General features: G+C 35.2%; 1 protein-coding gene and 2 long non-coding RNA genes across 5 annotated transcripts; 2 read left to right on the top strand and 1 right to left on the bottom strand.

Annotated features, from left to right (window-relative positions):
- Positions 1-2,849: 2,849 nt before the first annotated feature.
- LOC309507497 (dual specificity mitogen-activated protein kinase kinase 4-like) lies at positions 2,850-20,213 on the top strand. 3 transcript variants are annotated; one of them, XM_082181688.1, is made up of 12 exons: positions 2,850-3,043; positions 6,057-6,089; positions 9,911-10,013; positions 11,860-12,034; positions 13,422-13,541; positions 13,631-13,750; positions 13,835-13,886; positions 14,002-14,129; positions 16,969-17,046; positions 17,143-17,291; positions 17,536-17,581; positions 19,489-20,213. In XM_082181688.1, exons 1-12 carry the CDS (start codon positions 2,917-2,919, stop codon positions 19,600-19,602), a joined length of 1,245 nt encoding a protein of 414 aa, XP_082037814.1. In that variant the 5' UTR covers positions 2,850-2,916; the 3' UTR covers positions 19,603-20,213. The 3 variants fall into 3 exon arrangements, with proteins under 3 accessions (XP_082037814.1, XP_082037816.1, XP_082037815.1); XM_082181690.1 differs by lacking the exon at positions 6,057-6,089 and having other exon boundaries at positions 9,923-10,013; XM_082181689.1 differs by lacking the exon at positions 6,057-6,089 and having other exon boundaries at positions 2,851-3,043.
- LOC309508026 lies at positions 10,248-10,915 on the bottom strand. The gene is made up of 3 exons (XR_014209352.1): positions 10,720-10,915; positions 10,415-10,680; positions 10,248-10,266 (listed from the first exon to the last, which is right to left on the bottom strand). It is a non-coding gene; the product is annotated as an uncharacterized lncRNA (long non-coding RNA).
- On the top strand, positions 14,143-14,581 carry LOC309508161. Its single transcript, XR_014209418.1, has 2 exons — positions 14,143-14,380; positions 14,467-14,581. It is a non-coding gene; the product is annotated as an uncharacterized lncRNA (long non-coding RNA).
- Positions 20,214-21,292: the final 1,079 nt, after the last annotated feature.

Raw genomic sequence — 21,292 nt, 5'->3', positions numbered from 1 at the left:
CCCGCTTATTACATGGCTACCTACCAAATAGATCAATAATTTGACACAAAATATTGATTTAAAAAGGAGTTTATTGATTTAAAAACGATTGTATGCTATTGCTTCCGCTAAAGAAAATAGTCCGTTCCGTCTCTACGGTTAGAATCCTGCGTCCATAGCAACGCTCTGTTTTTCATGGCAACGGTGTGTTATACTTAGCAGCAGTGTGTTATCAAGAAATAACAGACCGCATTCTACATTAGAATTCAACCAAGCCATGTAATAAACGTTATATTTTTTTGTTGCTGGTGTTTATGAAATAGATATTAATGCTCATAATAATATAATAATATAGCAGAGAAGCATTCATACTGAATCACAGCTTTCAGAACACCATTTATGGATATTAAAAATGATATTTACCTTCCTGAATGTGTACAGAGCAGCAGCCAGAAAACCGTCAGCAAGAGTCCAGAACATTCCCTGAGAGCAAAGATTACGCCGGTGAAATAATCTGTGTTATTCCTCTAATGTGACTGAATCTGGGTTTAAAACTCTGAGTTTTTGTTTCCTTCCTTCCTCCTGCTGGACAATGTCTGTAATTCCTTCTTATAAAGTTTCCAGCCCAGAATGAGTCCAAACGTAGAGGTGACAAGCACATGCAGATCAGCCGTTCTCCTCCATTATAATGACTCTAAAGATCATAAAATGTATTCACGTATAAGTCGAAATTCTACCATAATCTCTAATGATGGTCAAAACATGTGGGATTTTGTATGTGAATGATGAATGCGTTCTGATGTCATAGTTTTGTGTGAAGAACAAGCTGATAAAGTCTTTATTTACTGTTAGTTTGAACACAGTCTGTATTTTTTGTCTCGTCTTTTTATTGCAATATCCATCTATTATTTCTAATGAGGTAAAAACATGTATATAATATTTGTATTAATGTTAAATTAATAAACTGGGAAACTGCATTTTGACTATTACTATTTATATTCATTATCTGCACATTTTCTGTTTGCACAAAACATCTGGATGGATGACCTTCTACATTTATTAAAATAAGCAATATAATGTACGGGAATACTGTATCCCACAATGCAATGCAATGTGTTCCACTTGACTTTTGAATGAATGAACCAGAAATAATATCAGATAATAACAAAATCGTATTAAAATATAGTTATTGTGTTGATATGTGCATGATAACTGTGTCTCCTGACAGATGAGGAGTGTTTCTACTCCACTAGATGGCAGAATCGCTCAGCTGGATTCATGAAGAACTTCTTCACTTTCTTCTTTCCTGTTATTTTTTGTTGACAGCATATCAAAAAGCACAATCCAGCTGGAACAGCATAACCCTGCAGAAATACTCATAAAACAATATCAGACCACGTTATAGAGCAGTAGAAATGTTTCTCATTTAATGTGAAAGTGAAGCCTCACCATCCACAATACAGCATCCGGATCATTAATCTGAAGATAAACAAACAAATAAGCGGTTAATTAACAGTAATCACCTCTCATGTAATTCACGTTCATTGTATGTAAATAAACATGACAGTAACATTTACCTGCACGAAAGTCGCCAGCGAGAAAAACACTGACATGAATAAATTACAGACTCTCCAGATGATCTGAGAAAACGAGACTCTGATCTTGTTCGTCATTGGACTCTTCTGTATTTATTCATATGAGTTTATTAACATATCTCTTAACTAAACACTTTATAACTCTCTGGTTTTCCGGATATGACGGAATGCGGGATGAAGCATTATGGGAAATGAAGTTTACGACACTTGTCCTCACAGACCATTGGATTTACAACAAACGAGAATCAGTCAAACAAACAATAAATCCATGTTTATTCATTAATCATTTTTTATTTTATTTTATTATATAAGTAATTTTTAATATTTTTTGTAAATATACTTATTAATTATTTCATTATATTTTATTAAATATAGCCTAATTATATTATATTTTTAAACTAGTAACAAGCTGACTACCTTATTTCATTTTCTATTTCTGTACTATATTTATTTGGTTTATTTGCATTTAATATTCTATTCTATTCTATTCTATTCTATTCTATTCTATTCTATTCTATTCTATTCTATTCTATTCTATTCTATTCACATTAAATTCCTCATTATTGGCATGGTCATTCTCATGGTCTGGGTCAATTCTGGTAAACCTTCAAATATTTCCTCCTTCATTTGCAGCATATGTGACGTGTTGGTGAATGAAGAACATCTTTAGGTCACACTGAATGTTGTTCAAAAATGTAACAATATTTATTATACACACCCTGATGAAGGCATGTAGCCGCAACGCGTAGGTGCACTTCTCACCAATTTTTAAGTAAGCCAGGAATGAAATAAGGCTTTTTAACTTTTTTCACTAACATTCGAGTGCCTTGGAATTCTTGTCTTCAGAGATATACTATCCCACAACCAAAGAGCACCGAGATTTTATACACCCCATGCAGCACTTCTTTTTCGCATTAAGTTTTGAAGAATATTTATTATATGTTTTATTTTATTTTATTCTATTTTATTTATGTTGTTCTGTTTTGTTTTGCTCTGTTTTGTGTTATTTTATATTCTTTTATTATATGTATTTCATTTTATTTGTTTTGTTTTGCTCTGTTATATGGCATTTTATTATTATTTTTATTATATTTTATTTGGTTTGTTATGTTATGTTTTGTTTTATATTATATTAATTCATATTAGTTTTTTTTTTCCTGTCACAAATTACTTTCCAATTGTGTGTGTGTGCGTGTTTGTGTTTGTGTGTGTGAGAGAGAGAGAGAGAGAGAGGAGAGAGAGAGAGAGAGAGAGAGAGAGAGAGAGAGAGAGAGACTGCTGTCTGTCTGTCTCTCTCTCTCTGCATTGCAGCCCAGCGCTGGCTGCTGGAAGTCAAACCCAAATGGCGACGTCCAGCTCCAGTAGTAACCCTTCATCATCTTCATCCTCCTCCTCCGCACAGCAGCACCCGAGCCAGAGCCAGCAGCACTTCAGCAGCAGCAGCATGAGCACCATGAGCAGCATGCAAGGTCAGAAACACACCCGAACCGCCCGAACCAGCCGAGCCGCAGCGTTATATCATCAGATCCGATGACAGTTTACACACATCTCTCACACACACTGCGTTATCAGCGCTGCAGCTTTCACTCAGCCATTGATTTAGCATCGCATTTACTAGCAATGAATGTTAGTATTATTTCAAATCAGTCGGCTTTACACTTGTAGTTTTCATTCTAATGTTAGAGTCTTGTTAATGTTAGCCGCACGGCTAACTGCTTTAGTCAAACACTGACAGGCCTGCGAACATTTCAGTTCTCAGCCTGATAAATGTATTATATTACTATGCAAACTGTTTATAAATTAATATTTTATTTGTCCATGTCTCTGTTAGTATTATATTAATTCGTTTAATGCCGTTGTTTGTTTTCTGGCTGTCATTGGAGTTTGTTGACATGTTTAGCTGGAGGGCTAACAGGCTAACGATACCTTAATGCTAATGTTAAATTCAGGTAAATACGCGTGGATATTTGGGGATTCAACTGTTGTTTATTAATCAATGAAAAGATTAAGATGTTGTTTAAATCATTTGTGGATCATCACACAAATATTTACTGCTGATTTCTTAAGGAAGTGACTCTTGAATCAATGGAAAGATGCTAGTCTAGATGATTTATCAGTCATATAAACCAGGGGTTTTCAATCTTTTAGATGCCAATAAGGGCCCCAAATATGATCATCAACAATCAAAAGACACCTTTATAGTTTCTTTTGTAAATACGCAAGTTATATTATAAAAACATAATATTAAAAATGTCCAAAATGTACTGTTTTTCTACACAATATTGTACTTTACTATTGTAGTAATTTCCTTATTTAGCCTATTCATTTATTAATTTGTTTAACTTAGGCCTACTTGTTTTATTAAAATGTTATTCATTTATATACTTACTCAATTGCTTATTTATTTGAATAAATTATTATTAAAATTTTTTTATCTTATTTTTATAATGTATTTATTTATACACGTTTTATGTATAATATAGAAAACTTATTTTAATAAAACTTTTATTTATTTGTTTGCTTGTTTATTTTAAGCAAAATGTTTTATTATGATTTATTTTACAGTCTTTTTCTCTAATCTTTTCAACGCCCCCATTTTGAAAACCCCTGATGTTAACTACAACATAAATCTGTTTATATTTTTTATTTGGGTATTTTTATGACTCAAATTCTACCACATGATATATGTTTATGATTTATATTTTTGGGATCGAGTCATTTAGGGCATTATATCTACCATAACTTTACCATAACATTTTTTAAGGTAGAATGTGGTTTAATTTAGGACATTGACCAGCCATAATAGTGTACATTTGTTGTGTTTAACATCAGATGTGGATATGTGTGGAAAGCACGAACTCGAACAATAATTTGTACTAATTTTAGCTTGAAATGCGACTCTTTCAGTGGTCTTGGTTTATTTTGGTAATGGTTTGGTTTAATGGTTAAAAGATATGAGCTGGTGACTGAAAGATTGCAGGATTGAACAAGGACACCGATGTGTTTGAATTGTGTTTATCATAAAGTCATCAATAAGATCTTTACAATTATTGTAGTTTTATTAGTCTTGATATTGAATATCTTTCAGTTCCTCTATTACTATACACTATAGACTTTGAGTATTAATATTATTTGAGTTTTTATACATCATGATAGTATTTGTTTTACTGCTTTTAATTCATGCAGATCTTGTTGTATTAGAAATGGCTGTACAACTCCAATATTTTAAGGTGCTGCAGTAAAAATGACAGTAAAACAGTGAAGATAATTATTTATGCAATTCTTTATATTTTTAAATTCTTATTTTGTGGTGAAATATGAAGCAGACATGTTTTATGATGAGATGATGACTTGTCAGTGCATGTTTGCTGATTAGTTTTTGTGTAGAACTACTGCATATGTAATTCTGGTTTCAGTTTCTTTACAGTTATTATCCAGTTCACTGAGTTTTACCTCTAGGATGAAGTTAAATTTGAATCTCCACGTAAAAAGCCTTCAGTTTAGCATCAGTGTTTGGCCTGTTTTTGTTTTGAAAAAGTTTCTCACTTTTTCCGTGCTTCTCCAACATCACACCATTCCTGTATTTCCTGAAACGCTGTCGGATGTGATTTGCCTGGTTTGGTTGGGAATGTTATTCATTGGCTTCACATGAACAGGAGGAGGAAACGCTCATGAATCATCTTCACATGATTTATGAAGTTAATCTCAGCGTTCTTGTGTTCAGATAAACCTAGATCATGTTCATTACGGATTTGTGTTGCGAAACTTCCTTGTTTTTAGACTGTAAAAATGATTTTTCAAAGTTCTAAATAAAGCTGTTATTGTAGAGTTTCATTCCATTTGGAATTTTAGTTCAGTGACAGTGTTTCTTTTTGACATTTACTGCAATTTCTGAATGAAAATTGTAAAACCTAATCAATGTTTTCAGTGTATCTGTCATAACCTAACATGAATCTCTTTCCAACATAGGCTGCATTTCTTAACGCTCTGATGTTCAGCTGGACGGATTATTTAAAATGTGTCAAATGAAATGCATAATTTCCCCTCATGATATTTCTCTCCTTTATCTCTTGCCTCCTCTTACCCACAATCCTCCCTGATGCCGGACCACGGTGAGACCTTGTGAAATTGTTCTTCCCAGAACTGCCGAATATTTTATTTTCTCTTCTTCATGTTTTTTTTGTTTTTTGTCTGGTATTTTCCTTTATTTTACATTCTGCTGATTTCCGGTTGCTGTTGTGTGTGAAACTCCTCTGCATGTTTCCCATGTTTACCGGTTCGCTGATGCACATCCCGGCACAAAGGTTTGCTTTAGTGCGGTTCAGATGCTCAACGGGAGCCGGTTTTCTTACAGTTTGAGGTTTAATGGGAACTTTATGGCTATGAAGATCAGGTTATGGAGACAAAATGAAGCTGTTTTTCCAGATCAAACTCTGTTTCTGTGTTGATGAGTGAAGTGTTCGTTGTTCTTCTCACCACCAGGGTTTCAGATAAACCTGTCTGGACTTCCCCAAAGTAAGCCAAGCCTCCTAAACCGTGTCTGTCCGCTGTGCTCGCGTCTGGGGAAGCCTGTCCTCTGTCCTCGACACTAATCTGTCCTCACGCGGGCTCTGCTAGACTTGTGCCGGTCTACGACTGACCGCTCTGCATGCTAGAGTTAGTCGCTCTGTCCTGAGAGAGTCCTAGATCAACTTAGAGGGAGAGTTCACCCTTGAATGAAATGCATAATTGACTCACCCTGGTGTTGGTTTTAATGCCTGTCTTTCTTTTTCTTTTATATATATATATAAAAAAAATCTTGCTTGCACTCGTCCATATATTGAGAGTGAATAACGACTAGCATCAAGCTTTTTTTTAAAAGACGCAGAAGTATCACATGTGACACGTGCCGTATATTCCAAGTTTATGCGATCGGGTTTGGTGTTTTTTTGGTGTTTGGTGTTGAAATTCAATGTATTATTTAACAAAATTCTTGAACTTGGCTGTTGGTCTTCTGTGCACGACGGGGACATTCGTTCATGAGACTCTTAGCGCCGCAGTTTACTCCGTCTCGCCCAGAAAAAGCACACAAGTTATGAGAGATATCAAAAAGATGCAACCCATGTTCCTTCTTTGAGCTGAATATATCCGCTGTGTTCGTCGTTACAAGAAGTTATCGCATTGACATCTGTCACCTGTCATTATAACTATCATCTGACAAACAGAGTTCAGGTCCAGTGATATTTGACTCAGTGAAGAAAGTACACAGATACTTTTTTTGGGATTTCTTGCCGTTGTTCACTGCCCGGCCAAATAAAAAGTCACTGTTTGGCTTAAGAGTCTATGACTGGATCATTATTGCAGTGATTATTATGTTTCTAGCATGTTATATGTTGGACAACAGTTCTTCTAACCCTAATTGATGGAGAGTGTAGCATGAATCGGAGATGAGATCTTGTATTGTCAATGCAAGAGTCCAGCACTCTGTAAAGTCTCCTTCAGCACATCCCAAAGACTTTCAATGAGTTTAAGATCAGGACTCAGAGGAGCCGATTCATGTGTGAGAATGATTCTTCAAGCTCCTCACAACCATTCTTTCACAGTTTGAGCCTGATGAATCTTGACATTGTTCTCCTGGAATATGGCCATGATGTGTCTTCATACATGGCTGTTTAAGAAATGAAAAGCGACACACCCCAGCAATTAGGGTTAGAAGAACTGTTGTCAAACATATAACATGCTAGAAACATAATAATCACTGCAATAATGATCAAGTCATAGACTCTTAAGCATTTGCCCATTTAAATCCAAACAGCCATTTTTCTTTTTTTTTTTACATTAAATAATACATTCAATTTTGGTTTGTCTTTCACCAAACCCTGTTGTATACCCCCAGAACACTTGGAATATATGGTACGTGTCACATGGGATCATTCTGTGATTTTTTTTTTTTTTTTAAAGCTTGATGCTGGTCGCCATTCACTGCCATGTATGGGCGGAGCGAGACTTATTTAATTTTTTTTATTCTCCTTTTGTGATCCATAAAAGGCATACGGTCGGCTTTAGAACAACACCAGGGTGAGTAAATTATGATTTAATTTTCATTTTAGGGTGAAATATCCCTTTAACATTCAACAAATCGTATATAGTCCCTAAAATTTTGATCGGTACTGCACATTTTCCATTCTTACGTTTTTAGTAAATATTGTGTACAATAAGTATTTCCTCAGCATTTTTGCTCACATCTCATTTATCACCAGGCTGTGTTATGTTTATAACATCTTCTCTTTAGATGTTATAATTAAATAACACACATTAGTCGACCACTAGTCAGCTCTTCCGTTTGATAATAACTCAAATGTTCTTCTGTACCGGACATCTACATAAAGAGGAGTTCAGCGAGAAATCGGCACAAGTCTAAAGCTTCGAGCTTCCATTGACTTCTGGACAGTCGATTGGTCCTCACTTTCATTTGATTTAGTCCATCAAATTCATCAAAATCAGCCTTTACTTGATCCAGATTAGTGAAATAATCACAAGTGTGTTTCTGTATTGATCAGTTTGTGGTGTTTGATTCACACACAGTAATGGAAGCTCTGGTGGATGTTTCTTCTGGTGTTTTGGACGGCTTTTCTACTAACCGGTGCAGTGATGATTATTGCCTTGGGGGTTGTAGCTGTCTTCCCGGTTTCTTGGGTTTGCATTTTGTTTAGTGTTCGAGCACTGCTGGTGCTGGGATGTTTTTGGCATGTGCATCTGGAACAAACACAAGCTTGTTGGGACATGGACGCACATGCCGTGAGATTTCAGAAATGCTGTTCCTCTGGTATTTGAATCCTCACATTCTTGTGGTGGAGGGAAAATAGGCTAGTCCTTAATTTCACAGAGATGTGTTTACCCTCAAACATACTCTTTAAACATGATTTTTTTTTATTAATCTGAAGATATTTTTGGTGCTTAAACATTATTTGTTCTCAATCGCCACATAAATTAATTTTCAGTAATTTGCATGTCTAGTTTGTGTATATGGAAACAGAAGCATTGAATTATAGCTTGGTGAATGATATCTCTGTAAACTTTGATAACAATAACATTTTGAAAGTCCTTCCCATAATTCCTTGTAATTGTGAGCTGAATTCTGCATCAATGGTGTCACAAAACTACCCTCTTATTATACAAAACACAAAAATATACTGACCAAAATACAAAAAAATTGGAAAAGGATGTAATAATATAAAATCATTTGACTGCAAGTCATTTAAAGATGTGATAAGTCGGATAACCCACTTAAATGCATAATTTTTTGTAATAATTCAGCACTCTGACATACAGTATTCCTTAAAAACTCAGTGTTGAATTTGGTTTAATGGTCTTTTTTAACATTATTTTAAAGTTTCGTCTAGTGATGCACCAAAATTGCGGCAACCAAAAAAATGAAACAAAAAATTTACAAAACTGCAGAATACATTTTTGAAAGTGAAAGAAAGTTTCGGCCGAAATAGTTTCGGAGGAAAGATTTATGTTTAATTGCCACTTCTTCATTTATGCATTTTGATGCATTTTTGATTCTAGAGTAGCAATATGTATAATTTGTCAAAATATCATTAACTTTACTACAAAGACCTTTAGTTTATCTCCTGAAGACACAACTCCTTAAACAAAAAAATGTCCCAAATTTAATTACCTAAACTTTATTTTCGGGTTTGGCCAATGAAAACTTTAGTTCTGTTTTCCATCTTTTGTTTAATGTTGTCAATGCATCACTAGTTGTCATGTTGTTTGCATCGGCTTCATTGCCGTGGGGATATTGGTAGTGCTCATGATGGACGCTGCACCTTCTCGTTTGTGGTGCACATGATAGATTCATACATCATTCAGTGTTTGGGTTTTGCATGAGGTGAAGGTAAGTTTCTTCTGTATCTCCTGGTTTGTGTCCGGATGTGATCAGATCTGTGTAACGCTCTATTGTCTGCCGTGAGTGGACACACAGTAGATGTGAAAGATTTGCTGATGTTAAGCGCAGGGTTTGAGCATGTCGGACTGCAGTCACTGTCCTCTGCTGCCAGATTTGCTAAAGCCGTCGTCGCCCTTCATGTGTTTCCACACTGTACATTGAACATGTTTCAAACCCTCAGCGTGTCCCGATGGCTTTAGGAAATCTGGCTCTCGGGTTCCTCTCCTGGTGCTCCGATGTGCATGTCTCTAGTCAACTGTTGTCTCTTCCCACATCTTCCATGGCTTAGTTATAGATGTCATCATCATCATCATCATCATCCTATGGCAGCCTGAACAAAATACACCCGCAACTTTGTCTTCAAGCCGTCTGAGTGTGTTTGTGTCTCTTCCTCCTCTGTCAGGTAAACGTAAAGCCCTGAAGTTAAACTTTGCCAGTCCTCCAGTCAAAACTACTTCCAGAATCACTCTGAACACTGCCGGACTTCCTTTCCAGAACCCACACATGTGAGTACGGATCATCTGACGGCTCTTTCACATCTGACTGATACTAAAACATTGATCAAACTCAATCACCTTCTCGCAGAGTTTAGATCCAACTCCCATGATGGCTTGTATTGTCATGAAATATAAACTAGAGGTTATGCGTGTTTATAAAACGGATAGTTCCGGTCCTTGATTCTGATTGGTTGAGCCGCGTTCAAAGCCGTTGTAAATTACTCAACAAACACACACCTGTGATCGCATTACATTAGTGTTACTACACAGACACACACACACACACACACACACACACACACACACACAGGAAGTGTCCTAAGGGTCATAAGGTGTTCACGTTGTAATAGCTGTCATTATGCACATTTGTGTCCTCATAAACCATATACTGTATATACAAGGACACACACACACACACACACACACACACCTGTGACCGCATTACATCAGTATTACTGCGCAACTGCCGTTTGTGAGTCTTTGTTGCTGCATGTGTTGCTTAGCAACCTCTTTGGAACTACATTGCTTGGCGGAGGAATACATGTGTTATAACGTTATATTTTTTTGTTGCTGGTGTTTATTTTATGAATAAAATAAATATTAAAATGAATATTTTTATGGAGTAACCGTTTTATAAAGCCCCTTGAAGCCGTGTTTTACAGTGTATTTAGAACAACTAAAGGGGCTTTAGCAATTATGGTGGGGTAATTCACACTCTGGCTTTAGCTAACAACGCCCCTTAGCTGTTCTAAATCCACTGTAAAACACGGCGTCGCGGGGCTTATTGCTTAAGTCGTCACCGTCAGCTGGAGTGACTGCGGTTACGGCCACTGAGTGGCAAAATGACTGAGCGGAAGTATTTGTTTTAAGCGTGAATGCTGCGAAAACGAACAAACACATCTAAAACGGGAAAGAGCTTTGAGAATAACTGTACGACAAAATTTGACAAGAAATCTGAGGTATATTTTTACAGACTGCTGAAAGCTACAGAACAGAGAAGCAAACGTTTCACTGCAATTTATAGAAACAACTGGATCCAGGCAGCGAAAGGTGGATTTGCAGTTATCATTGCAGTACTCATCTCAATTAAATATTTACCATTGTATATTATGCATAATTGGTTTTTAAATAAACACTGACAAAAAACTATACAAGTTTTAGGGCTGGATGAGATGATATAACATTGATGTAAGTGATCATCACCTGGATTATATTGTATTCATATAAAGTGTTCACAGGCAAATTAGCTTTATGTATTTCCCCGGCGTCGAATTCAGGCACATATAAATGTCAGGAAACACGATTCCTGGCTGCATGTCAATATCCATGATCACTGGATCTTTGGTGAGTTGTAAGGAACACTATATCGAGTCAAATCTTTAGTTTAAACTGATAATCGTTTGTTTTACTGCCATTTTCGCAGTTTCCCCTCTTAAATCCAGTCACGCAGAAGCTCTTCTGCCACTCAGTCCGGGAAAGTGACGTCAATGTATTCCCTCTATATTGTTGCCCATCTCTAATCTGCTAAAATCTCATTTGATATGTATGGTAAATATAATGAATCAGGAAACGACATGAGGGAAAATAAAATAAACCCTTTGTATGAGTTGACATTCTCTTGTGCAATAATTCTGCTGCAATGTAAAAAGAAATTTGTCAAATGAGAACAATCGTGATTCATTAAGTGTTGAGCAGAATTATTGTGATGATCAGTCAATCATAGTGTCATTTCTGTTCTACACCTCCTTCATCTGAGCATTCTGAACTTGAACTCTATGGAGAATTTCATGACTAGTCTTCAGTTTGGTCTTTCCAAGCTCAGCCCTGAACCTCTTTGCACATCTGTGTTTCTCAGAGAACGGCTGCGAACACACAGTATCGAGTCGTCTGGGAAGCTGAAGATCTCTCCGGAGCAGCACTGGGACTTCACGGCGGAAGACCTGAAGGATCTCGGGGAGATCGGCAGAGGAGCGTATGGATCCGTCAACAAGATGGTGCACAAACCCAGTCAACAAATCATGGCTGTCAAAGTAAGACACAAATATGTCTTCTTTATTGGCTTCAATGGTTCCATGTAGAACCTTCAACATCCCTAGAATCTTTCCATTCCACAAAAGATTGGTTCTTCTGTCTATGGCATCACTCTGAAAATCATCTTTTGGAAGCTTTATTTTTAAGAGTTCAGATATCATAAGTTATTGACTGGTTTCATTTATACTTCAGGTTGTTTTTGAAAGTTAAACTCGTTTCACAGATTAAATTGAATAAAAATTTAACACAAAAGTTGCAAGAACTTTCTAAAAAAAAAGGCAAGCTTGCTGGATGCAAATCAGTCAGTATAGACCGGGAAGACAAAGTTGTGTCAGGTTACCAGACTAGAAATGAAAGTCGTTTGTACTCCTCCAAGTTGGATTTGATCAATTTCGTGAGGTTTGTGGTGGTCCCTAAACAATATTGAAGAATCTAGCTTGATGCGACTAGTACCACCTGAACAGGGGATCCTTTATCTTTGTTGGCCACACAGGTATGTCCACAAAATGTTTAGTACTTCACTATTGTCTTCTGTAGAGCTGCTTATAGCTGAACTGAACTCTTTTCATAAGTGATAAACTTAACACGGTTATTGAACTGAATTGAATCAATATTGAACTTCAGCTGAATAATTACTTTATTGTCTGTTTAGAGCAGATTTACTGCAGAATTAGATTTCTTTTCTCATATTTGAGGAAGTTTGCATCATTAATTCTGTTATTTTCCTCTTTATTACTGTGATGTTGTAAAGCTCTATATAAATAAAGGTCACTTCACTTGACTTCTAGTAGTTTTAGATGGCTGGAGAATTGGACCATCTAAATTGGAAAATTAATAATGTACAAAATACAAAGTTCTTCTGTTTTGTCAACCATTTGTGGAAACATCTATTTGGAGGAGTTTTTGGACGATTAATCACGTCTAGTATAAAAATGTGTGTTTATGTAATATATGTGTGTATATACTGTATGTGTTTTTATATATATACATGCATACCTGTATTTTTTGTATATTTGTGTATATACACACTCATATATAAAATCAAACTTTTATGTTAGATGCGATTAATTGCAATTAATCGATTTGACAGCACTAATAATTTTACATATTAAAAGGTGTTGGCTGACCCTTTCTTTCATAATAAGCATCACTTCCTCCATTGTTTCTATTTGCTCTTGCCCTTGTTTGCATTAACATGTACATCTCCATAGGTTTATACTGACTCTCTCTCATTTCAAACAGCCTCTGAATGTATTTGGGAATGTAAATTGTTCAGTGCTTGTTTTATACATTATCTGTGTGATCAGATGATAATAAGCTGTGAAATGGAACAGACTCTCTGCTGACGGTCATGTTTAATGCTTGTGTGTGTGTGTGTGTGTACAGAGGATCAGGTCGACGGTAGACGAGCGCGAGCAGAAGCAGCTGCTGATGGATCTTGACGTGGTCATGAGGAGCAGCGACTGTCCCTACATCGTCCAGTTTTACGGAGCTCTCTTCAGAGAGGTTCGTCTGTTCGTCTGCTTTCCTTCTCATGTTTTCAGAGAGAGTCGTTCTAAACACACAAACACTTGTTTTGTGCTTTTTTTCTTTAGGGGGACTGCTGGATATGCATGGAGCTCATGTCCATCTCCTTCGACAAATTCTACAAATACGTTTATTCCTCTTTAGACGAAGTGATTCCAGAGGAGATTTTAGGGAAAATAACATTAGCTGTGAGTTGCATATTTTGTTCAGAGCTTTTAATAAGCGACGCGTTGGTTAGCGATCATTAACGTGCTCTTCTGTGTCGGTTTCAGACTGTGAAAGCACTTAACCACTTAAAAGAAAGCTTGAAAATTATTCACAGAGGTAAGAGAGGCAGAATGATGATGCTGTGTTTAGTTTTGTTTGCATGTTATAAGAAGACTCTCGGGTTTAGATGATGTTTTACTCAGACTCGAGCTCTTTCATGATCTCTCTGCAGACATAAAGCCATCAAATATCCTCCTGGACCGGAAGGGCAACATTAAGCTGTGTGATTTTGGCATCAGTGGACAGCTGGTCGACTCCATCGCCAAAACCAGAGATGCCGGATGCAGACCGTATATGGCAGTAAGAGTCATTCAGTTATACATATATATTAGTGCCATTTATTTGATCGAAAATACAGTAAAAAATATTATTGCAATTCAAAATAAGATATAAGATACTGTTTTATCTATGTGAATATATTCCTGTGATCAAAGCTGAGTTTTCAGCATCATTACTCCACTCTTCAGTGTCACATGATCCTTCAGAAATCATTCTAATATGATGATTTTATGATCAAGAAACATTTCTGATTATTATCAGTGTTGAAAACTGTTGTGCTGATTCATATTTTTTGTGAAAAATGTGATGCATTTTATTTTCCAGGATTATTTGATGAATAGACAGTTCAAAAGAACAGCATTTACTTGAGATATAACATTTGGGAGCATTATAACTGTCTTTACTGTCACTTTTGGTCAATTTAATGCATCCTTGCTGAATAAAAGTATTAATTTCTCAAAAAAAAAAAAAAACACCTTAAACTTGTAACATGTATAGCTAATTTCTCTCTCTCTCTAGTTCTCTCTCACTTTATATATGTAGAAAAAATAGTATGCTATCAATTATTATTATATATAATTACAAGTTATTCTATTCTAGTTATTTATATATATATATATAAAAAAATGCTTTTAGTTACATTTCTTGGACATGCAGTCTTCCTTTGATGCGGTCAGAATTTGAGTATAGTTTTTAAATAGCATCGCTATCACATTTTGTAACAATATTTGAAAAAACAAAACAACTATTACAGTCAATTATTGACAAAAACTGTTAATTTCCTCAAGCATGTGTGTAATGTTCTGTCGAGTGTGTGTAGAATGATGTAACTGCAGGAGTATCTGTGAATGAACCTTCGCTCTGCAGCTACTGCTGCTGATGATGATGTCATAGTCTAATCTGAGCAAGTGATCTCATCCCGACTGCATTATGACATCATCAGTCTTTAAACATGTGTTGACTGACACGCACAGCTGTTAGCATGTGACACACACACACACACACACACACACACACACACACACACACACACACACACACACACACACACACACACACACACACACACACACACATGCTGCTGTCTGTCTGTCTGTCTGGAGCACATCTGTTTTCCTGCTGTTTTGACCTGTGAAGCGTCTGATGTGCTGGAGAGTCACTCTGCTGCGCTCTTGCAATTGCGCAATTGTCTTTTCCCGGACATTTTATCAGTCGTGTGTCCATTGAGAAATGAACCCGTGATCATCGTGGCTCTTTAAAGTCATGAAACATTAATCGGCAGAAGCTGCATAAAATGCCAGAACATTTGCACTGCATTTAACCAGTGATGTCTGTGTTAAACACACTATTCAGCTGTGAATCATGTCGGACAGGACTGGATTTGATCAACCGGAATACATTTTTCAGGATTAACTATTATATTTTATGTAGAATTATCGATTTAAAGTAAATTATTACTTATATTTACTAATATAATTTTTTTATATATATTTTTTTATAACATGAACTAATGATTTGTGCCAAAATAAGAGCAGCAAAATGTGGTAAATTAAATGATATCTCCTGTGAAGCGTCTGGGTCAGCACAGACAGTCTGATATGATTATATATTTATCTAAATCAACCTCAAGCTTTCAGGCTCTTTATCCGTCCGTCCGTCCGTCCGTGTGTGTGTGTGTGTGTGTGTGTGTGTGTGTGTGTGTGTGTGTGTGTGTGTGTGTGTGTGTGTGTGTGTGTGTGTGTGTGTGTGTGTGTGTGTGTGTGTGTGTGTGTGTGTGTGTGTGTGTGTGTGTGTGTGTGTGTGTCTCCTGAATGAAGGAATCCACGACTTTAGTGTTTCTAGCGCCATGAAAAAGCCATTCTTTAGAATCACGAAACCACTTTAGCAACACGTTTAACTTGTGTAGTAATGTGGCGTTTATTAGTGAAACACAATATTCAGCAATACATCACAAAAAAAGATAGGACTTGACTTTATCATTTATCATTGGTTAAACTTAATATTATTTTCATTGCCAATGTTTAAGCAGAAAAATCTAGAAATGGAGGAAATGTATTATTTTTATTATAATAATAATATAAATAATACTTATTATTATTATTATTAGTAGTAGTAGTAGTAGTAGAAATTATTAGTATTATTATTAAAGAGAATATAATAATGATGCTGATTTTTTAGAATAACATGCATTGATTATTTTTATTTTATTTTAATCTTTATTTTAGTTTGTAAAATAATACATTTAAATACATATTTTATTTCTAATAATATTAATACTATTTTAATATATTGTATTAATTGTATAAATATACAAATATATTAATTGTAATATTTTAATAGTATATTTAGTAACAAAATGTATTAAAATACATTGAATGTGAATACTAATCGATAATACTTTGATTAAATTAATATTCCTAATATATTAATATACATGATTATTTTTTTAATAACATTCACTGATTTTTTTCTTCATTTTTTTTATATGCACAATAATACACTTAAATACATATTTTGTTTTCATTTAATAATAATAATGATAATATATTATAATATATTTAATATAAATTGTATTGTAATAAATATATTAATTGTAATATTTTAATAGTATATCTAGTAACCAAATGTATAGGAAATACATTGAATATGAATAATGATTGAGAATATTTTTATTATTAAATTAATATACCTAATATATAGAATAACATGCTCTGATTATTTATTAATATTTCTAATATATTAATATACTGTTTTTATTTTCAGTACACTATCTTTAGAATAGCATGCCATGCACTGATGATGAGTGCAGAATTGATAGAGAAAGTAAGTAAAGTAAATGTTGTGTGTGTGTGTGTTCCAGCCGGAGAGGATAGACCCCAGCGCCTCCAGACAGGGATATGATGTGCGCTCAGACGTCTGGAGTTTGGGAATCACGCTGGTGAGAATGATGTGTGATCTGTCATGTGGTGTCAGCGCTAGTGTGATGTTGAAAGTGTGATGCAGTGCTGTTATTGTGTGTGTGTGTGTGTTTCAGTACGAACTGGCCACAGGACGGTTCCCCTACCCGAAGTGGAACAGTGTGTTCGATCAGCTGACGCAGGTGGTGAAGGGCGACCCGCCGCAGCTCAGCAGCTCCGAGGAGAGGCAGTTCTCCCCAAAATTCATCAACTTTGTCAACCTGTGGTGAGACACACACACACACACACACACACACACACACACACACACACACACACACACACACACTTCCTGTGATCTCTGAGTGTTTCCTCTTTCTGGGAGTCTGCAGACTCAGCATAAGGGATGTAATAGCTCTGATCACATGACGCCTCCTGCTGGTCGTTTAGAGGCCCTGCAGGAGCTCCAGATCGCACTGGTGATGAATTATGGGTGTAATTAAATATTGTATTGTTTTTGTCTCTAACAGCCTTACAAAGGACGAGTCAAAGAGGCCAAAGTACAAAGAGCTTCTGGTGAGTTTCTGATTCCTGCTAAAGTCTCTATAAAATGATTTTTACAATCCTTATCCAAATCAAAAGTCATTGGGTATATACACTTTTAAACAGCATTTGTATAATTCTTATACAACAACAACAATATAATAATAATAAATATTTGTATTAATAAATAAAAAAAGTGTATTATTGCTGCGTTATTATTTTAGTATCTTTGCGATACTACAATTTTTTTTATTAATATGTGTTATTCAATATTAAATGGTAATACAAATTTTTTTTTTTTTTTTTAATTTTCATTTGAAAAAATAATACTTTTAGTAACTTTTGTGTTTTTGTCATTTTTATTAGTTATTTAGAAAAATGTTGTACTGTCTAAATAATGTTAGTACGTCAAGCTAAAGTTTTTAATATTTTATTTTATTTCAGTTATTGTTTATTTTATTTCTACTAACAAAATAGTTATTTTTTATTATTATTATTATTAAATATTTAATGATTTCATATTATCTAAGAGATCAAATAATAAAAAAATAACTACATTTGCTACACTGATGGACTATGTAGTTTAAAAACTGATTGACAGCTCCTGAACTTTACACGTTCCCTTATGCATATTATACGCTTTAACCTAAAAGTTTGATTTTAGATATTAAAGAATTTAAGAACTGAATTTCCCAGTATTTTGTGAGGAGTTTTACATTATTTCCCCTGAAGACTTAATAAGTATGACAGTTGTTGAGGTAATAAAATAAAATAAGTATGATGTCAGTTTAAGTCGTCTTTTGTTTTTTGTTTTATTCTTTTAGCTGTTTTATATTTTTCTAAAGTATGTGTCTTATGTTAAGCCATCTAAAAGGAATAGTTCACCCCAAAAATTTAAATTATCCCATAATTTACTCGCCTTGAGGCCATCATTGGAGTATATGACTTCATTTTTTCCAGCTGAACAGCGATGCGTTTTGTAAGAAAATCACATAACTTTATAAAATCATAACTTTATAAACTATAATCACTGGATTTTGGCAACGGCCAGTGAGTTAATAAAGTTGTAAATATGGGTATTTTTCTTACACAAACACATGGCTTCGCTTCAGAGGGCCTTTATTAACCCCTGGAGCAGTGTGGATGACTTTTATGATGGATGGATGCACTTTTTGTGCTTCAAAATCTCAGTTACCATTCAGTGCCATTATAAAGCTTGAAAGAGCCAGGATGTTTTTTTTTGTATATATTTATTTTATTTCAAGAGCAAATGCTATTATTCGTACAGAAATTGTATTTTTTACATTTTCAAACCCTCCCCAACCACCCCAGAACAATCTGCCTTACATGATGTTCATTAATAGTGATTACACAAAAGATGAAAATGACAATAATAGTAGTAATAGTAATACAATATTGTAAAAAAAAAATAATAATAAAAATTATAATAATACACACAAAAAAAAAAAAAAAAAAAAAAAAAAAAACAGTTGGACACCACAATCAAAAGCGTAACAGTGATACAACAATAAACACAAGCCCTACATATCCACACATGTAAATACCTGGAGCGCTTGTGCCAGATCTTCAAAGGCCGCAAGTTTGTCATATAGAGAGGTGTGTATAAAGATAAAAAGTTATGGTAGGATGTTTTTAATATAACTCTGATTGTATTCGTCTGAAAGAAGAAAAGTCATATACACCTAGGATGAGTCTTGAGGGCGAGTAAATCATGGGCTAATTCTCATTTTTGGGTGAACTAGTAATATTCCTTTGAGCCACATCTTGTGACCCGTTAATGCTTCAACTGTGATAAAGGCGTTTGAGAGTTTCATTGCGAGGGTTTACGAGGAACTCTAAAGTGAAATAAAGCAGAAGTGCTGTTCAGTCAAAGAAATGAAAGTAAACCAAACTTCTCTCTCTCTCTCTCTGTCTGTCAGAAACATCCCTTCATTCAGATCTACGAGGAGCGTACGGTGGACGTGGGCAGTTACGTCTGCATGATCCTGGATATGATGCCCGCGTCTCCCAGCTCCCCGATGTACGTGGACTGACACACACACACACACACACACGCGCGTCTGAACACGGTGTAAAGTTTTGCTTCATCACAGAACTGCAGTATTAAAACAGGAAAACGTACACAAGAGCACCGCAGACCGGTGTTTAATTCAAGCTCGACTGTAATATACCTCCTACCCATGATTCCCTCTCTCTCTCTCTCTCTCACTCTCTCTCTGTCTCGTCACACACACACACACACATCTGTAAAGCGTATAAACACACACACAGGCCTCTGATGGGACACACGCGACGGTCTGGCCCCAATCTCTCTCTCTCTCTCTCTCTCTCGCTCTCTCTCTCTCTCGTGGATGCAGAATAGTGATTTTAAACCGATATAAAATAATGAATAATAAATAAGCCTGGAATTGTATTTATACTTCTGAAATGAGTTGTGGAATATATGATTGGGAAGCCGTCGCCGTACTGGAATCTGCTCGTGTCCGGTCCCCTCCTCTTCATGTATGTGATATTAAACACGTGTTTTGTATGTAAAGGTGAATGACGCAGAGGTGGCCGGGCTTTCTGTAACGAGGACATCCATCCTCACTGTACAACGAATATGTGCTGATATTATAAATAAAACTGAGGAATATGGAAACGACTCCATGTTTGATACTTTTTTTTTATTAAAGTGTAGATCATCTTGATCATTGAGTTTTTTCCGCTTGTTTTGATTTTTTTTTTACTCCATTGAAGTTATGTTGCCCATATATTTAATTTTAATATTACTTCATTCACTATTTATATCAATAATTAATAAAGAAATGTCATTGTGTTTACATTTTATTTTCAAAATTAAATGCATGCATTTAAAAAGCAGAATCTAATGGCTGCTGAAAAGTCAACTTTGATCACAGGAATAAATTACATTTCAATATATATTTAAATAGAAAACAGATATTTTAAATTGTAATAATATTTCACAATATAACTTTGTTAATGTTATTAATTCATATTGCTGTTAATTTACTATATTTTTTATTCAATAAATGCACACAAGAGACGCAAAAATTACTTATTACAAATTTTTGACTGGTAGTGTAAACATTTAGCCATATTTATAATCCATGTTTGGAATAAGTATCAAGTACAAAGCCCAATTATTATATTATTAATATGATACAGGTCAAGGAGTTTTAATGGGGCGTTTTATGGAGATCATGTTGTGGACTGCCATTTGTTTGTTGGGTACTGGATCCTTCAAATTAACTTATTTAATACATCATAATATGATAATTATTATTTATGAGTCCACATATTCTTCATCGGAGGATTCGGCTTCCTCAGCTGTCTCGCGCCCCCAGGTGTCCGATATGAATATTATTAGATAGCAACATTTGCTGTCAACAATTAAAGATGACGTTTATTAAGTGAAGGGTAAGTGTTTATGTAAAAATCGTTTCTTTGATACGTAATAAAAACAATTTTCCCTCTAGAAGCGCCTGGCGGCTCAGAAAGCTGATTTCCCTTTGAGCCACGTTCAATTTTCACGACGTTTTTTATCTTACTGCTGAGATTTTGACACTTTAACGTATAATCGTTCAAGTCTAATAAAAGCACAAAGTAATATCTGAAATACAAATGTGAATGCAGCACAACGATGTCCATTAAAAGATGGTTTGGAAATCATTATCCGGCATTCAGAAACGCCTGTGATTGGTCCGTCCTCAACAGCGCTGA

This window comes from Leuciscus leuciscus, assembly GCF_965113295.1.
Source record: "Leuciscus leuciscus genome assembly, chromosome: 1".
Lineage (NCBI taxonomy): Eukaryota > Metazoa > Chordata > Actinopteri > Cypriniformes > Leuciscidae > Leuciscus > Leuciscus leuciscus.
This window is presented reverse-complemented; position numbering and strand designations above follow the sequence as displayed.